At 46.3% G+C, this 15485-nt stretch overlaps 1 protein-coding gene across 4 annotated transcripts in view; it reads left to right on the forward strand.

The window, feature by feature from the left end:
* Positions 1-9724: 9724 nt before the first annotated feature.
* FAM219A (family with sequence similarity 219 member A) overlaps positions 9725-15485 on the forward strand; it is a 51995-nt gene continuing 46234 nt past the window's right edge. Inside the window, exon 1 of one of the 4 annotated variants that reach the window (XM_032396791.1) lies at positions 9725-10208. In XM_032396791.1, coding sequence (XP_032252682.1) covers positions 9801-10208 — 408 coding nt within the window. In that variant the 5' untranslated portion in view covers positions 9725-9800. The remainder of the gene's footprint in view (positions 10209-15485) is intronic. The other 3 variants (XM_032396793.1, XM_032396790.1, XM_032396792.1) reach the window with 3 other exon arrangements.

Genomic DNA, 15485 nt, shown 5'->3' on the forward strand with positions numbered 1-15485 from the left:
TATCCTCCAAGATCTCCAAGTGCCGCTTGGTTCTTCGTCGGGCGATCAGTCCAGGTTCCGTAACAGAGCTTCTACCAGGTATCGTTTTTCCTTTAGCCTACAGAACTTCATTTAGTATTTCTTGTAGTGAAGGTCTGTTAATGACAAATTCTCTCAACTTTAGTTTATCTGAAGATGTATTTATTTCACCTTTCTTATTTGAGGGATATTTTTGCTAGATACAGAATTCTGTCTGGACAGTAATTTTCTTTCAGTGCTTCTCTCATTATCTTCTGACCTCCATTGTTTACAATGAGAAGTCAACCATAATCATATCATTATTACCCTGTATGCAATGTGTCATTTTGTTCTGGCTACTTTCAAGATTTTATTTTTATCTTTGACTTTCAGTATTTTGACTATGAGGGACCTAAGGGTGGTTTTCTTTGTATTTATCCTGCTTGGAACTCACTGAACTTCTGATTTTCCATCAAATCTAGAAAATTTTGGCCACTATTTCTTCAAATATTTCCCCCCTCCTCTATTTCCTTCTGGGATTCCAATAACATATATGACATACATATATGACATGTTCCCAGAGGTCATTAAGGCTCATGTTTTTTAATCTTATTTCTGTTAGATCTTCAGATTAGATCATTTCAATGGACTCATCTTCACATTCAGCTGTTAGGCCCATCCAATTATTTTTCTGTTCTGATATTTATTTTTCTATTGTTTCCATTTTTCTGCTTAGATTCCCCATCTATTAAGTCAGTATTTTCTGTAAGTCCATAAATATATTTATAAAAGCTGCTTTAAAGTCATCGTCTGCTACTTCTAACATCTGAGTTATCTCACTGGTATCAGCACACTCTCCTTTGGGATCTACCTCCCTGAGTCACGGTCAAGAAATTGTCCCTGGCCAGATAGCAAGGATAAACTTGTGACTCATGTTGGGTGCTTTCCTTCCCTCTGTAATCACTGTCCTGAGGGAATGTGGTATATGTTGTGTCCAGAATTTTATCTGTTTACAGTGGGAGGGCAAGTCCAGTATGGATTTTTCCATCATGGCTAGAATATAGGTCCCCTACACCAAGGTCTTTAAAAATTATACATAGTGTGCTGCATTTTAAAATTCATTGCAGGGGTGCCTGGGTGGCTCAGTCAGTTAAGCGTCTGCCTGCCTTTGGCTCAGGTCATGATCCCAGGGTCCTGGGATGGAGCCCCACATCGGGCTCCTTACTCAGCAGGGAGCCTGCTTCTCCCTCTCCCTCTGCCTGCCGCTCTGCCTACTTGTGATCTCTCTCTCTGTGTCAAATAAATAAATAAAATCTTTAAAAAAATAAAAAATAAAAATAAAATTCATTGCGCGAGGGGTGCCTGGGTGGCTCAGTCAGTTAAGCATCTGCCTTCAGATCAGGTCATGATCCTAAGGTCTGGGATTGAGCCCCACATTGGGCTCTCTGCTCAGCGGGGAGCCTGCTTCTCTCCCTCTCCCTCTGCCTGCCGCTCCCCCTGCTTGTGCTCTCTCTCTCTATCAAATAAATACATAAAATCTTAAAAATAAAATAAAATTCCTTGCAGAAACAGGCTGTTTAAAACACTCAGACACACACACACACACACACACACACACACACACACACACCAACAACCCTAAAGTAAAGGCTTTTGTAAAGGACAGAACCTTTTGTAATGTAAATATCCACCCTGAATGGAGGCCCTGGGTTGGAAGAAATCTGAGGCCTTCCCTGCACAATGTATGAGAAAGAGATTTTTCAGAAACAATGTAGAAGTTACTTTGGAGTAAAGCAGGTTATACCTTACACTCCTTGTAAGAGAAATTGCCCTGCTCACAGTTTTGGCTGCTTAGAAAGCCATGGGATCTTGTCCTTCCCTGGTACAGTCTAACATGAACAGATAAGCTAGGGTCAATCAGATTCTTTCTCCAAGAGTTTGAACTGGGACTCCTAAGAGAACTGGTGATTGGATGGAGATAGTATGGAGATGTTTGTGCGTTAGAGAGAATCCAAAGTGGCATAATGAGCTGGAAACACACTAAAGTTATGAGGGAGCAGAAACCATTAAAAAGTTGGCTGATTGGGAAATGAAAACAGGAAATGAAACATAGTTGCTAAGAGAAGAAGAGAGTCCATGAGAGATACAGAGAAAGTAATGAGTACTTACATCTGTTTCAGAACCAATAGTTTTCCAATTCTGATTCTAGGCTACTTATGTATTTATATAATACCCATCCACAAACCCCCACATACACCCTTTCCCCCTTCACCCACGCTCCCTTTACTTGAGGTAATTTGAGTGAGCCTCTGTTCTTTGCAATTTAAAGAGCTTGACTAAAATCTGTGTGCCTTAGAGTTTGCCAGGCCCATAAAGACTAGAAGTAGGAAAGCCTTGGGCATTCCAGGCAGAGGAACAAAATCATTAACAAAGATACAGAGACTTGGATCTGTGTGTCTGTCTGAGGATCAGCACACACACACACACACACACACACACACACACACACACACACACACCAGTGCTGGGGTTGCGGAGGAGGGGCAGAGGGAAAGGAAGAGAGAGAATCTTAAGCAGGCTCCATACCCAGCACCAGGCCTACCACAGAGGGCTGGATCTCACAACCCTGAGATCCTGACCTGAGCCAAAATCAAGACTTGGAAGCTTAACAGACTAAGCCCCCCAGGCACTCTGGGATCAGTAATTTTTTTTAAATCCATTTATATCCCAATTTTTCCCAAAGTAAGATTTGAGGCTAAATATACGACACATGGGAAAAATAAGTAAATAAGAAAATGGATGTGAGGTAAAAATAAAAGTAGGGAAAAAGCTTAACATCAGGAGTAGGGTCCCTACATAATTAACAGAATTAAGCTGCTTTGACTAAGACAAAGACACAAGCAGCTTCTGCTGCAGGCCCAGAAAGAAAAGTTAGCATTCAGAGTATTGTAGTACACACCTTTCCATCATGCATTTATTTACTCATCAACTGATTCATTCAGTCATTATTCATTCATCCAGTATTTATTAAGCATCTACTATGTACCAGATCCTAGGATGACAGCTAAAGAAGAACCAAGGTTGAGTTGGTCCTACCTCCAAGAGTTCTCAAATCTAGGAAGTGAGAGAGTTAGAGGACATAAACCCATCACACAAACCAAAATCCACTGACTCCATGAGTAGGACAAAGTGTTTTGAGATACAAAACAGTGAAAAAGTTGATCAACAGCTGTGTCCTTTGCTTGCTTCTTCCATACAACTCTGTCTCAGGAATCGGGAAGACTGAACGCTCCATACAAATCCCTAACTGGCAGAAAACAATTTCATGTCACTTGCTCACAGCTGGAGACAGAGAATCAAAATTACTCTTCAGCATCAGCTTGTAGGCTGCAAAGCCCAGGGATAAGCACAAGAGCCCTCTGCCATTGTTATTCGAGTACCTGGCATGTTCTGAGTACTAACAATGTGCTAGGCTTCACAGTAAACAGGGGAGGAGACCAAGTTCTGGCTGCAAATACTCACAGCTGTTTTGCAATCTGATAATTGTGCATGACAAACCTCAGACCGTAACTCTGAAAATAGCATGACTATAATCATAACAAAATGGAAATGCCATTGGCAAAATTTGTTTTCTAGTTATCACTTCCAGAAGGAATTCCATAACACTATTAGGGGAAGAGAAGAAAAAATTCTCTCAACTTCCTGCCACTAAACCTCTAAATTATCATCATCTGCATCCATCCCTTCTTCCTTTCTTTTGTCCTGTTACAGTGTTCTGTCTCCTGTCCACAGGTGATCCACTCTCACCTCCTCAGAGACTTGGCTCTAGTCAATATTTTATGTCTCCTGATATCCAACTTCTTCTCTATGTTGGGGTCCCTCCCCTCAGCATTTAACATATTCAAGTCTTACTTTCATCCCTAAAAAAAAAAAAAAAAATCCTTGTCTACAGAGTATTGTCTTCTTAGCTCAGTTCAGTCTGGCTTTTACCTTGCAAATTGTTCTTTCCAAGGTCCCCAGTGACTTCCTAATTATTATATCTAATGGCTATGTCTAGTTCTTATCTTCATTGACCCCTTAGCAGCATGTGACACAACTGACCCACGTACTCTATAAACACTGTAAACTCACTATAAACACACTCTTCTTTAGGACATTATTCTTTGTTGTCTTCTATGTATGTTCCTGTATGTCTTCTATTCTGTGTTGTCTAACTTCTCTGGTCATTTCTTCTTATCCTACATTCTGAACTCTTCTTCCTTTGTCCAAACCGTAAATCATAGTGCTCCTCCTAGAAGTCTTCCCTCATTCCCCCAGAATCAGTGTTAGGATATTCTACTACATGCTTTCATAATACCCTATGCTACTTCCCAATCACACTCTATCATTCACTCAACAATCATTTATTGAGAGCTTCTGGGGTGATGGCCATGTGTTGGGAACTTGAGAACAGATGTGAGCAAAAACATCCACAGGTCTTACGCTCAAGGAGCTCACAGTCTAATGGGAGAGACATAGAATAATCAAATAATTACACAAACAAATGAATAAGTACATACTAGAATGCAGGCTAAAGAAGGAAGGATCAAGAAAGGATCAAGATATATTACTACATAATAGAGGAAACAACCTTATCTTCATTAACAGGGCAGCATCATTGGGGCATGTTGTGGGGATTGATGATTGGGCTGAAATCTTAGGAGTACTTGTGTGAGGGAGGGTTTGAAGAGTGTTCCAGAAAGAAGTAACATAGAGGGGTGCCTGGGTGGCTCAGTTGTTAAGCATCTGCCTTCGGCTCAGGTCCTGATCCCAGGATCCTGGGATCGAGCCCCACATCGGGCTCCCTACTCAGTGGGGAGCCTGCTTCTCCCTCTCCCACTCTCCCTGATTGTGTTCCCTCTCTTGCTGTGTTTCTCTCTGTTAAATAAATAAATAAAATCTTAAAAAAAAAAAAAAGAAGAAGAAGAAGAAGTAACATAGAACTAAAGTACAGCAGTAATAAGGAAAGAGTGATAAAAGTTAAGGCTTAGAGCTCCAAGTGGGCCTTAGCCCAGATAGGCTCCTGAAGGGTTATCTAAAAAATTTGTCCCTATCCTAAGAGCAATGGGCAGTCACTGAAAGGTTCTGAGTGGGAATGACATAACCAAATTGACAGTTTGAAAAAATCACTTGATGCAGTTGTGGAGAATGGACTAGAAGGAGCATGAGCGGATGAGGGGAATCCCAGTTACAAGGCTTTTGCAGCACTCTGGGTGAGAGATGATACAGGCTGGGCTAAGAAGGTGGCAGTGAAAATGAAAAAAGGGGTTTGATTTGAGAGATATTTAGGAGCTAAAGGGGCAAAGGATCATATCTAGGGCTTGAAGAAGATAAGAGGTGTAAGGATGACACTGAGAAGAAGGGTCATAAGAGCATGGATATCTTATTTTGAACATATAGAAACATTTCAACTGCCCTTAGATTCTGCTCACCTCCTCTTGTCCTTTCTTCTATGGATCCCAGGCCCAGTCATCAGACCAAAAATCTCTGAATCACCTAAGACTTGTTTTTGGCCTTGCATGCATTCTTGCCGATTCTCCCCTACCCTAGTCACCCCTCATCAAGATCATCAGTTCTAAAAGTATTGTCTGCGAGGGGCCTCTGGAGAGACCATAAAATGATCCAAAAATGCAAGTCTTTTCCTTTGGCTCTCACAGGCAAATGATGCAAAATTCCAGACTGATTTTTTTATGGTAATAACTGAGTTATAAAGAAGTACTAAAATTTGTTAGTCATAAACTAAAATTAGCTTTTAACTGGAGTTCACAGAAGACTCTAATTCAGTTCTCTACTAAGAAGTCTGGCTGCCAGGCAATGTTTGGCAACGTTGCAAAATTCCTCCTGCACATACACACATGCGGCCAGTTAGAATTCTCAAAATTTTCAGGAAGGACACTTCATTATTGGGGCACTACCAGTGATGTTTTGAGCTGGTCATGGTTTATGGTGCCTGACATTCATGCATTTTCATTACAAATTATGATTCATGGAGCTCTATCACGACCAGTTTAATACGGCATGGGTTATTTGATTAACCCTATGGAGTAGAGGGATACACCTCTCTGACCTTATTTCCTGTCACTTTCCGCCTTCCCTTCCTTGCTGATCCGGAACATGTATAGCAAGCTTCCATCTTAGGAACTTTATTGTTGCTATGCCCTCTGTCTGGAGGCTAACTCGTTCATTTCCTTCAGGTCTTTCTCAAATGCCACCTTTGTGAGACCTTCAGTGATGACTATATTTAAATCATAATCTTCTGGTTCCCTGAACTTCCTACTCTACTTCCCTGCTTTATTTTAATCGTTGACACCTATCACTATCTGATTAACCATATATTTTACTTATTTATTTATTGATAGTTTACCTCCAACTAAAAGATAAGCTCCATGAGAACAGAGATTTGGGGTTGTTTTGTTTGTTGCTATATCACCAATACCTAGAACAGTACCTGGCATATAGTATGTGACCAATGAATAACTGTGGAATGAGAATGACTATATCATCAGAATTGTTGACCTCTTAAATCTCTAATGCCCAGCTCTTAAACCATGGGTACATGTGATTCAAATTTGAATCATTCACAGCCCTACTGCCAAAGCAGATATAAACATGAACCCAGAAAAACATGCTTCTACAGTGACATTTTCTTGTTATTACTCCCGACTAGTCTCTTCTTCCCAGGCTTACCCATTCCTATCCTTCAAACACACTCAGATCAAAACTCCTAAAGAACAGCTCCAGGCATTCAGAACTCATATTCAATTCATTTTCAGAATTTAATATATTCCAGACATTGTGCTAGGTTCAGGGGACTCAACAATGAATGAGATAGACATGATCCTTGCTATCACTGAGTTTATAGTCTCGGGGGGCTATCACCCTATCCTGCCTCCAGTAAGGGGACTTAATCCCTTATAGAATATGACAGCCAAGCTGAGACTTGATGTATGGTCAGGAAATGAAGAGATTTGAGGCAGAGTAGCATGGAACAGGTGGCAGCAGATAGAAATGATTATACCAAGCAGGTAGAGAAAACAGCAGTTTCAAAGGCCTAGAGGAGAAGAGTGTGTGGATGTCATTTTCCAGGAAGTGTGGGCAGTTCAGTGTGCTGGGACTGTGGAATGTTCACAGAACAATAGTAGAATTTGAAGTAGGGTTGATAGCAAGACTAGATAGACCGTGCTAGGCCTTGCAGGCCATACAAAACAAGTCTGACTTTTGGGACTTTATCCTGAGAGCAAGAGGGAGCCATTGAAAGGTCTGATCAGTGGAGTGACACGAACAATGGAGTTAAACTCTTCTCTGTCCCCTAATAAGCTCCATCCTGACCTTCCCTTTCCACTGCAGGCATCCAAGTCATTGATACCACCTCCCTGAAGCTTTTCTACTGCTCCAACCTGCATGTCTCTCTTCCTGCCAGCCCCAGGAATCCCATCCTCTTTTATCTTTGTATGCCTGTGTTCTGTGTCCCCCACTGAACTGAGTTCCCAGAGGAAAGGCACAACTTCTCAAACCTCTCTAGACTGTCCTATGCCCAGATCACCATTGACCCAGATTGCCATTCACTGAGACAAAAGACTGAAGAATACAGCCTAGCACAACCCATCCTTTTCTCACACCCCACACACCAATATTTACACAATATTAAAACAACCCTTCCCTCCAGGGGGCAGTGCTGATATGTACAGGGTGAGTTGACCCAGGTTTCTCTGCTTCCTGTCTGCTGTCACCTCTCTCTGCTCTCAGTGAAACTAGCCTCTAATGTCTCCCCTAATGGGCTGGAGAAACTGACCCCAAGCTTGTTCAAACTATAAGTGCTAGAAAAGACAAATATCTGCAGTGACAGAAAGCAGTGGTTATCTGGGGGTGGGGGGTTGGGGAGAACTGACTGGGATGAGGCACAAGGAAACTCTGGGGGTAGAGGAAGTATCCTCTATCTCAATCGTGGTGGTGGTTCACAACTATATAAATTTTTCAAAACTTGTCAACATGTACAATTAAAATGTTCATTTCATTGTATGTGAATAAGACATCAGTAATGCTGAATTTAAAACAAACTTCATGTAAATTAAAGTCAGTAGGCCCAAGCACAATACATGAGCTTCAACACAGAGCTCAACCCCAACATAAAACTAGGGCATGGCCATACAGGAATATCAGCCTCCTCATGGTTGCAGAGATCTAAGAAAGATGAGTCCACCTGCTATGGAAAGCCCAGTGAAAGAAGCAAAGTAGCAAAGGCTAATATGGAGAAGGCCAGACCAAAATATGTAAAGTCACAAACATCATGGACACAGGTTTGCTCTCCAAACCTCAAAATACCTAGATCTGAGTGAGGAAAATTTAGAATAAATAATAGAAGTCCTGCTTCACAGAGCCAGAAACTGCATATTAGTCCCAAGGTGATAACTCAAAAAGGGTTGGGAAAAAATGAATTCTTAAAGGACTGAGTGGCAACCACAGAGGGATCCTTGAGAAGCTGGGCCTTACCTCACCTTCCAGAGTGATGCTGGGGAGGAAAGTAGAACTCTGTACTTGGTGGGTGAAGGGGCTAACTCTTGGGTTTCCTGTGAGAAGGAATGACATCTGGCCAGGTGGCAACAAGGACCCAAAGTTCACATGGCTGAATGAGTCATAGGAGTGGCCCAGGAGCTCACAGCAGAGGGACACATGAGACTCCAGAAATAGTCAGGGGCCAGTGTTTGGTGTGTGAGTAGGAGGTCAGGCAAGAACGGGCAAAAGGTCTCTCTCCTCTTCCTCTTTACCTGACCTCTGTCTCTTGACAAGTAGCCCAGCACAGAAAATCTAAGCCAAACTCCTGTATATAATGTGTTCTGTGTCTGCTGTACAACTCTCTTGCACTCCTTCTGTGGGCTCTCAAAGGCCTGTGTCCCCACCTAGCCCAGCACTGGGCATACAGCAAAGGGCTGGAAAGAGAATTTCTTCGGGACAAGAATGTGAGGGCAATGAGGGATGCATTAGTGGGAGTGAGGGTGGGGGGTAAGGAGGATAAGTTGGTCAGGAGAGTCTGTGGTATGAGTGGACAGAGGGAATGGAAAGGTGAGGGGACAACAAGTGGAAAGGGGACGGACGACAAGTGGAAATAGTGGGGCAGGGGCAGTGTGGGAGAGGAAGCTAGGATTAGAGGGGCAAAGGACAGGGTTAGAGGTCAGTGGGAACACAGGCCAGGGGTCACAGGGAAAGAGAAGGTTAAGGGTCAACAGGGAAAAGAAAATGAAGGATCAGTAGAAGTATGATCAGTGATCATTGGTGGCGAAGGTCAGAGGTCACTGGGAAAGAGCAGTCGGGATGTGTGTTTACCTGCCTACGAGGCGGCTGTTTCTGGGGCATCTTGGAAGAAGCAGGAAACACCTCAATACTTGGAACACCTGCAAAATGCTCTCTTGCCTGAGGACAAGGAGTTTGTCCCCTCGATTACGCACAGGAAATCTGGATTCTTTTTCACTTCAATTCCCAGTCGCAGGGGTTCTTTGGGGACAGCCGTCGTTGTGGGTCCCCGCGCCCTTGCAGCATTGAATCTGCTCCTCCCTGACGCGGTTGCCCAGCAACCAACCGTTAGCTAAGGCGCAGGCGCCTCTGACGCCCCCTCCCGGCTCGAGGGAGAGGCGGGGCTGGGCGCGCGGGGAACCTCCGGCTCCACTAAGACCCGCCCCCTCAGGAATAATACGACCCTCGGCAGCTCGCAGTAGAACTCCGGCATGTGGGAGGGGCTGGGGCACCCAGGCACTGCCTCCTCATGAATAATGCAGATTCAGGCGGTGTCCCGGACCCGGAAGTGGAGTTGCCGAGTCACCGCAGTGGCTGAGCTGCTGACAGGAGGCGGCGGCGGAGGAGGAGGCGAGGCAAGACCTGCGGCTTTGCCCGGCCACAGCCGCGGTAGCACTAAGGCAAGCCCACGGAGCCACGCCGGGCTCAGCCAGCCAGCGAACCTCCCGCCCCGAGCCCACCATCTGCCCAGACGCTTGCCCGCCCGACTCGTCCCGGGCGGCCTAGTCTGCACCACCCACCCGACTCCTGGGGCCGCCGCCCCGCGCGGTCCCGTCGGCGTCCCTGGCCGCGCCCGGCCCCTGGCCCTCTCGCCCGCCGGCACCATGATGGAGGAGATCGACCGGTTCCAGGTGCCCACCGCGCACTCGGAGATGCAGCCGCTGGTGAGGGGGCGGGCGGCGGGCAGGCCAGGACCGGGAGGGGGCGCTGCCCGAGGGGGAGGGAGGGAATCAGGCCTTGGTAACTGCGGAGGGGACGCCTTAGAATGGGTCAAAGGGAGCCTTGAAATCGCATCGCGGGGGAAGGGAGGACTTGCAGAACAAGAAAACCGTGGGGAAATACGCGGGGTAACAGCAAAGAGGCCTGTAAAGGCTCAGGGCACCGTCAGCAGAGACAGGCCAAGGGAGCTACGGGGAGGGCCGTCGGATGGAACGTTTGGGGCACAATGGTGCACACTGCTAGTGGAGGCCCTTAGCTGGGAAAGGAAAGGAACTGTCATGGGGCACCGCCGCTGGCAGGCCCAGGGGGCTGGGATGAGAGGTGAGGAGCCGCTTAGCCCTAGAGGCCTGTGATGCCTCCTGTGGGCCAGGTGCAATTAGGCTAAAAGGGACTGGGAATAGGGTGGCAGAGGAGGAGGGGGGCCAGCCCTCCAGTTCTCTGGTTAGGGATGGGAACGCGGGGCCGGGACCAAGGTCCGGTGGGGGCAGAGGGTCGGTGCAAGACCCCTGAATTCCGTTCTTCTCCTGAGGAGAGCGCAGGCAGTCTTAGGCAGGGGGGTGCTAGAGCCGGAGTCGCGGAGGAGAGAGAGCAGCGGGGAGGTGGAGAAACAGGGGCGCGGATGAGAGAGCTCGGGAACCGACGGGAGAGGGGGCGGGGTCGCGCTGGGGCCGCCAGTGCCCACCCTTTCGGAAGAGCCCCCAGCATCCTCGGCCTCCGTGCATTGAGTCTTTGCTGGGCGCCCATCCTGCTGCCTGTCCGCGGTCCCGGAGTCTGGGAGGAATGATGTCATCGTTGCCGGCGCGGAGGGCATGGAAGGGGGAGGGCGAGACGGGCGACGGAGGCCAGCCCTAGGGGAGACCATGCCCGATGGCCACCGCTCAGGGGGGTTACCTGACTGGTTTGTACGCCCGGCGGTGGGCAGCTGGGCGAGAGGCGCCGCCGAGGCCTAGCCAGCTGATATAAGGAGAGGGGGAAGGGAGGGAGTGCCCTGCTCTGTTCACTTTTCCATCTCCCTTCTCCCTGGAGCCCGAAGGGGAGCTGGAAGGAGACAGGGCAGGCCAGGAACCTGAAGGTGTGGATGCACTATTCTCTAAGCTCTGCTGGAGCAGAGCAGAGCTCTCCAAAGCTTGAAGATCTGGGGCTCCCTAAGGCTCCTCCTTCTATGTTAGATAGAGAGGTGAGGAATAGGTTCCACTCTTGGGCCTTTGGGCCCCTGGTTAAAGATGTGCTTTGTAGCTTCCTGAGCAAGTAACCTACCCATTACAGCAGACCAGACAGACCCTGGCAGGGACCGATGACCCACTCTAAGCCACACCTTTTGGGGGATGGTAGAGAGAATCATTAGGAGCCACCTATCAGGAGATAAGTGGCCTTTCCCCCTTTTTATGACTACTTAGTTCTAGAAGCCCAAACAGAGAAGCTTTACAGAAGTATACAATATGAAAGTGGGGAAAGAGATGCTGATGGACTTTTTTCCTAGACTGATGCCATCATTGGAATATTTGGCGGCCAGAAAATCCTGATGAGAAGTCTGTCCCATGAACTGGAAGAACTTTAACTTTAACATTCCTTTCTGGATTATCTTTCCAGCCTGGTTTGTCAAACTAGATTGCCCTTCCAGTTCTTAGCATCTAATCAAGAATCAAAAGGGAGGGTGGATGAAGTAGGAGGAGGAGGTCCAAGTGAGTCAGGAGAAGAAAGCAATGAGTTAGTTCTTGCCTCCCATCTCAGGTTCCTAAGAAGGTAGGCAATAGTTGTCCAAGGAAAGGGGGGGGAGGAATGGGGTCACAAGGCCTTCTTAGTTGTCCTTGGTGCCTTTGTTATTGCCTGAAGTTCTCAATGATAGTTTGAGTGAATAGTGATCCCAGAAAACTCCTGAGGTGCTTCTGGTCTCTGTGACTCTAGAGTAGAAATGCTTATGCAAGAAGGCACTTATCAGAAAAGGCTGCCTTCAGACCTTTTTCTCGAAGGCTAAAGGAGCCCTTCTCTGCAAGAGGATACTTTGTTGAGGTTGATGAGAGCCTTTTGGAAGCATCAATACAGTCTTCCCTCCATTTGGGGGCATAGACATTGCCCCAGAGACCTCTGCCTCTTGAAGTCTGTTCCCAGGTTGAAGTCTAGAGGATCCCCGGAACTCCTTAAATGCTCTGTGTATTATTGAGACCAGCAGACCCTTGCATGGAGTTTCCAAAAGAGCCTTTTTTCAGGGCATAAGGAATCAAAACGGTATACCACAGAGGAGAAGGGCAAAGTGGCTCTTTAGAGGTATTTGGGTAGACCATAAAAACTAGGGTCCCAGGCTTGGACTCAACTGTGACCTATTTCATTTTTTTACCATTATTTATTGAGACCTCTAGGAAGTCTCTCCTCTTCTCGGGACTCAGTTTTCTCATTTATGAAATGAAGACAAACTGTCTCTTTAAAATTTAAACAAGAGCTCCTCACTCTGTCTTCCAAGGACTATCATAGGGAGCTGGTATCACTGTTTTAGCTAATTCATTCACCAGATATTTATGTAGTATCTGCTCTGTTCCAGATATTACACGAGGTATTGGGAACACAGTAGTTAGCAACATAGATACAGTTTGGCAGAAGTTTATTGTTCATGCTCACTCCTTCAGTGTGAGCCCCTCTGAAGGCAGAGTGGGGGCTGTTTCCTTTAGCCCTAATGAAAACAAGCAATGCTGGTATCACCATCTGGCCCGAGCTGGGCTGATGGAGGCCTGGCACAGGGACCCCATCATTAAAATAACCCTCCCTAGCCCATAGTGGTGGAAAGGATCCAGAAGGCATTCTTTACTTGAAAAGCTCTTCTAGGGAAAGAAGATTTTTATTTTTATTTTATTTACTTGAAAGAGAACCTCAAGCTTGAAAAGGAGGCCTAAGGGAGTGGCAGGAGCTGGGAGAGAAGGCACAGCCGGCAGATCTGGGTGTTTCCAAGGTGCTAATTTAAGCATGAGTTCGCAGCTAGTGGGAGGAAGAGGAAGAGATCCCTGCCCTGCTGTTGCTGCTGCTGTTGCCACAGCTGCGTGGAGCCTCCTGTCTGGGATGGGAGTTTGCCTGAAAGGAGTGGCTTCCCTTCTTTTCCCATCACAATTATTTAATTGGTCCGGGTGCATCTCAGCAGCTGAACCAGGCCTGGGCCTATCACTGAGAGCTCCCCAGGGGCTCTTCCTGTCTCCTTATGAAAGGAATGAGAATTCCTCTTGGAGACCTAGTCCCCGTGCTCCACTCCTGCTGTGTTCATCTTCTAGACAATCCTGAGTGTTTCTAACCACTCAGATTTTCCCAAAGAAACTGCCAGCAATAGGCCTACCTTCTACTCAGTTCTGTGTCCAAGCCACACATGCACCTCACTGATCTAGGGAAGCTCCCAGATGTCCGAGTCTCTCTGTTGAGCAGTTGGATTGAATTTGGGCTGTTGCTTATGTGAGCAGCAGGGATAGGCTCTCTGGCCTTATTTGTCTGTTGGGCTGATTGGTGCAGCCTCACAGTCTATGTCTTCTCTTTGGCTGCAATTGGAGAGGAAGAGATTTGTTGCAAAAACAAAAACAAAACAAGAAACAAACCAAAAAAACCCAAATGGAGCTTTTAAGGACTTAATTATGTCAGGTAAAAAATCTTATCTCCTGTGCTCTCAGAGACCTAAGAGACCAGGGAAAAAAAAAAAAAAAAAAAAAAAAGCATATGGCAACAGATGGGGTCTCTGTATGCCTGAAAGAAATGCTAGTCTGTCCTCCTTGAAACCGATATTATCCGTTAACTCATTTGTTTAATTCACGAGCATATGCTCATTTCCGGGTACTTTAAGGATAGAGACAAGTGAGATTTCTCTAGTAGGTGGCCAGGAAAAGGATGGGCTCAAACAGCTATAGGAAACTTTTAGGTATATGTCAGGAAAGAGTGGAAATCAATGGAGGGTGCTCCTGAGAAAAATAGTGCCCCTTGGGAGAAGATGAGGAATGCTGAAGTTTTGACCCTTTGACCACATGATTTTGGAAAGATGTCTCAGACTCCTCCTGCCTCTTGACAGTCAGAGATGGGGTTGGTCAAGACAGTAATTCAGTGAGTAGGTCATAGCAGCTCCTGAAAGTGGCAGAGAGAACATTGTAAAGATAGCAGGAGGCCACTGTGAAAAATTGACCTATGTGTATTCTGTGGTCTGGGAGCCTTTAGTTGCCTTCTTGTAGTCAGATGACTTTTCAGTTTAAGGGTAGATTCTCCTAGTGGGTCCATGTGGCTTATGACCCAGTAGTATTTCTCAGGTTCTGGGAAGAGGCACATCTTTCTCTCTTTTCGTATATTGCAAAGCGAGGATCAGGTTTGCTCAGGTCTCCCCCTTCTCCTTTACTACTCCTCTCTTTAGTCAACAAACACGAAGAACCTACTTTCTGCCAGATGTTGCGCCGGGCTTGATAACACAGAATCTTGCTTGCTTCAGGGATATACACAGTCAAGATGGATTGAGGTGCTGCAGGTAGTGAGCACTGCACGAAGTAAGAACCAGCTCAAGCAGGGCCAAAGGAAAATAGGAAGCGCTCTCATCAAGTGATCAGGGAAGGCTTCACAGAGGAAACACCGCTGAACTGGTGCTTAGAAGAAGACTAGCAGCTTGGCAGTCCAATAAGATGAGGTGAGGGCAAGCGTTCCAGCCAAAGAGCATGGAGAAAGAAACAAAAGGGCGCATTTGAATGAATGAAGGGTTTAATTAAAGGAATAACATGATCAAATTTGAGTTTAGGACTATCACTCCAGGAGTGGATGAGAGATGGGAGAAGGTGAGATTGGAGGTTGGGAAACTAAAATGGAGGTGGTGCAGTACAAATCCAGGAAAGAGATGATGAAAGCCTACACTAAAGCAGCAAGAGAGGAGGGACTCATGTACAGATACTAATAAAGTGGAATAAGCAGGATATGGTACCTGTTTAGAGGTCTGGTGGAGAGGTAGGCAGTCAAGGATGACTCCCAGGTTTCAGCATGGATATCTGGAAGGCAAGAGGCACCATCACCACCGTGGGAAATTGAGGGGAGGGAGTCTGTGTACCTCTTGGCTTCAGGGAGCTTCTCTGAGAAAGCTACTTTTTTTCCTTTGTTCTGCTGTTGAAACTGCATTCTTGGGGTTATGAGGGACTCAGGAGGACTGGAAAGCCAAGGACCAGAGTGATTCTGGCCCCAACAGCCTCAAAAGGATACTGAGAAATGTGCTCACCTGCCAGTGAATA

Source organism: Phoca vitulina, unplaced genomic scaffold, assembly GCF_004348235.1.
Source record: "Phoca vitulina isolate PV1807 unplaced genomic scaffold, GSC_HSeal_1.0 scaffold94, whole genome shotgun sequence".
Classification (NCBI taxonomy): Eukaryota; Metazoa; Chordata; class Mammalia; order Carnivora; family Phocidae; genus Phoca; species Phoca vitulina.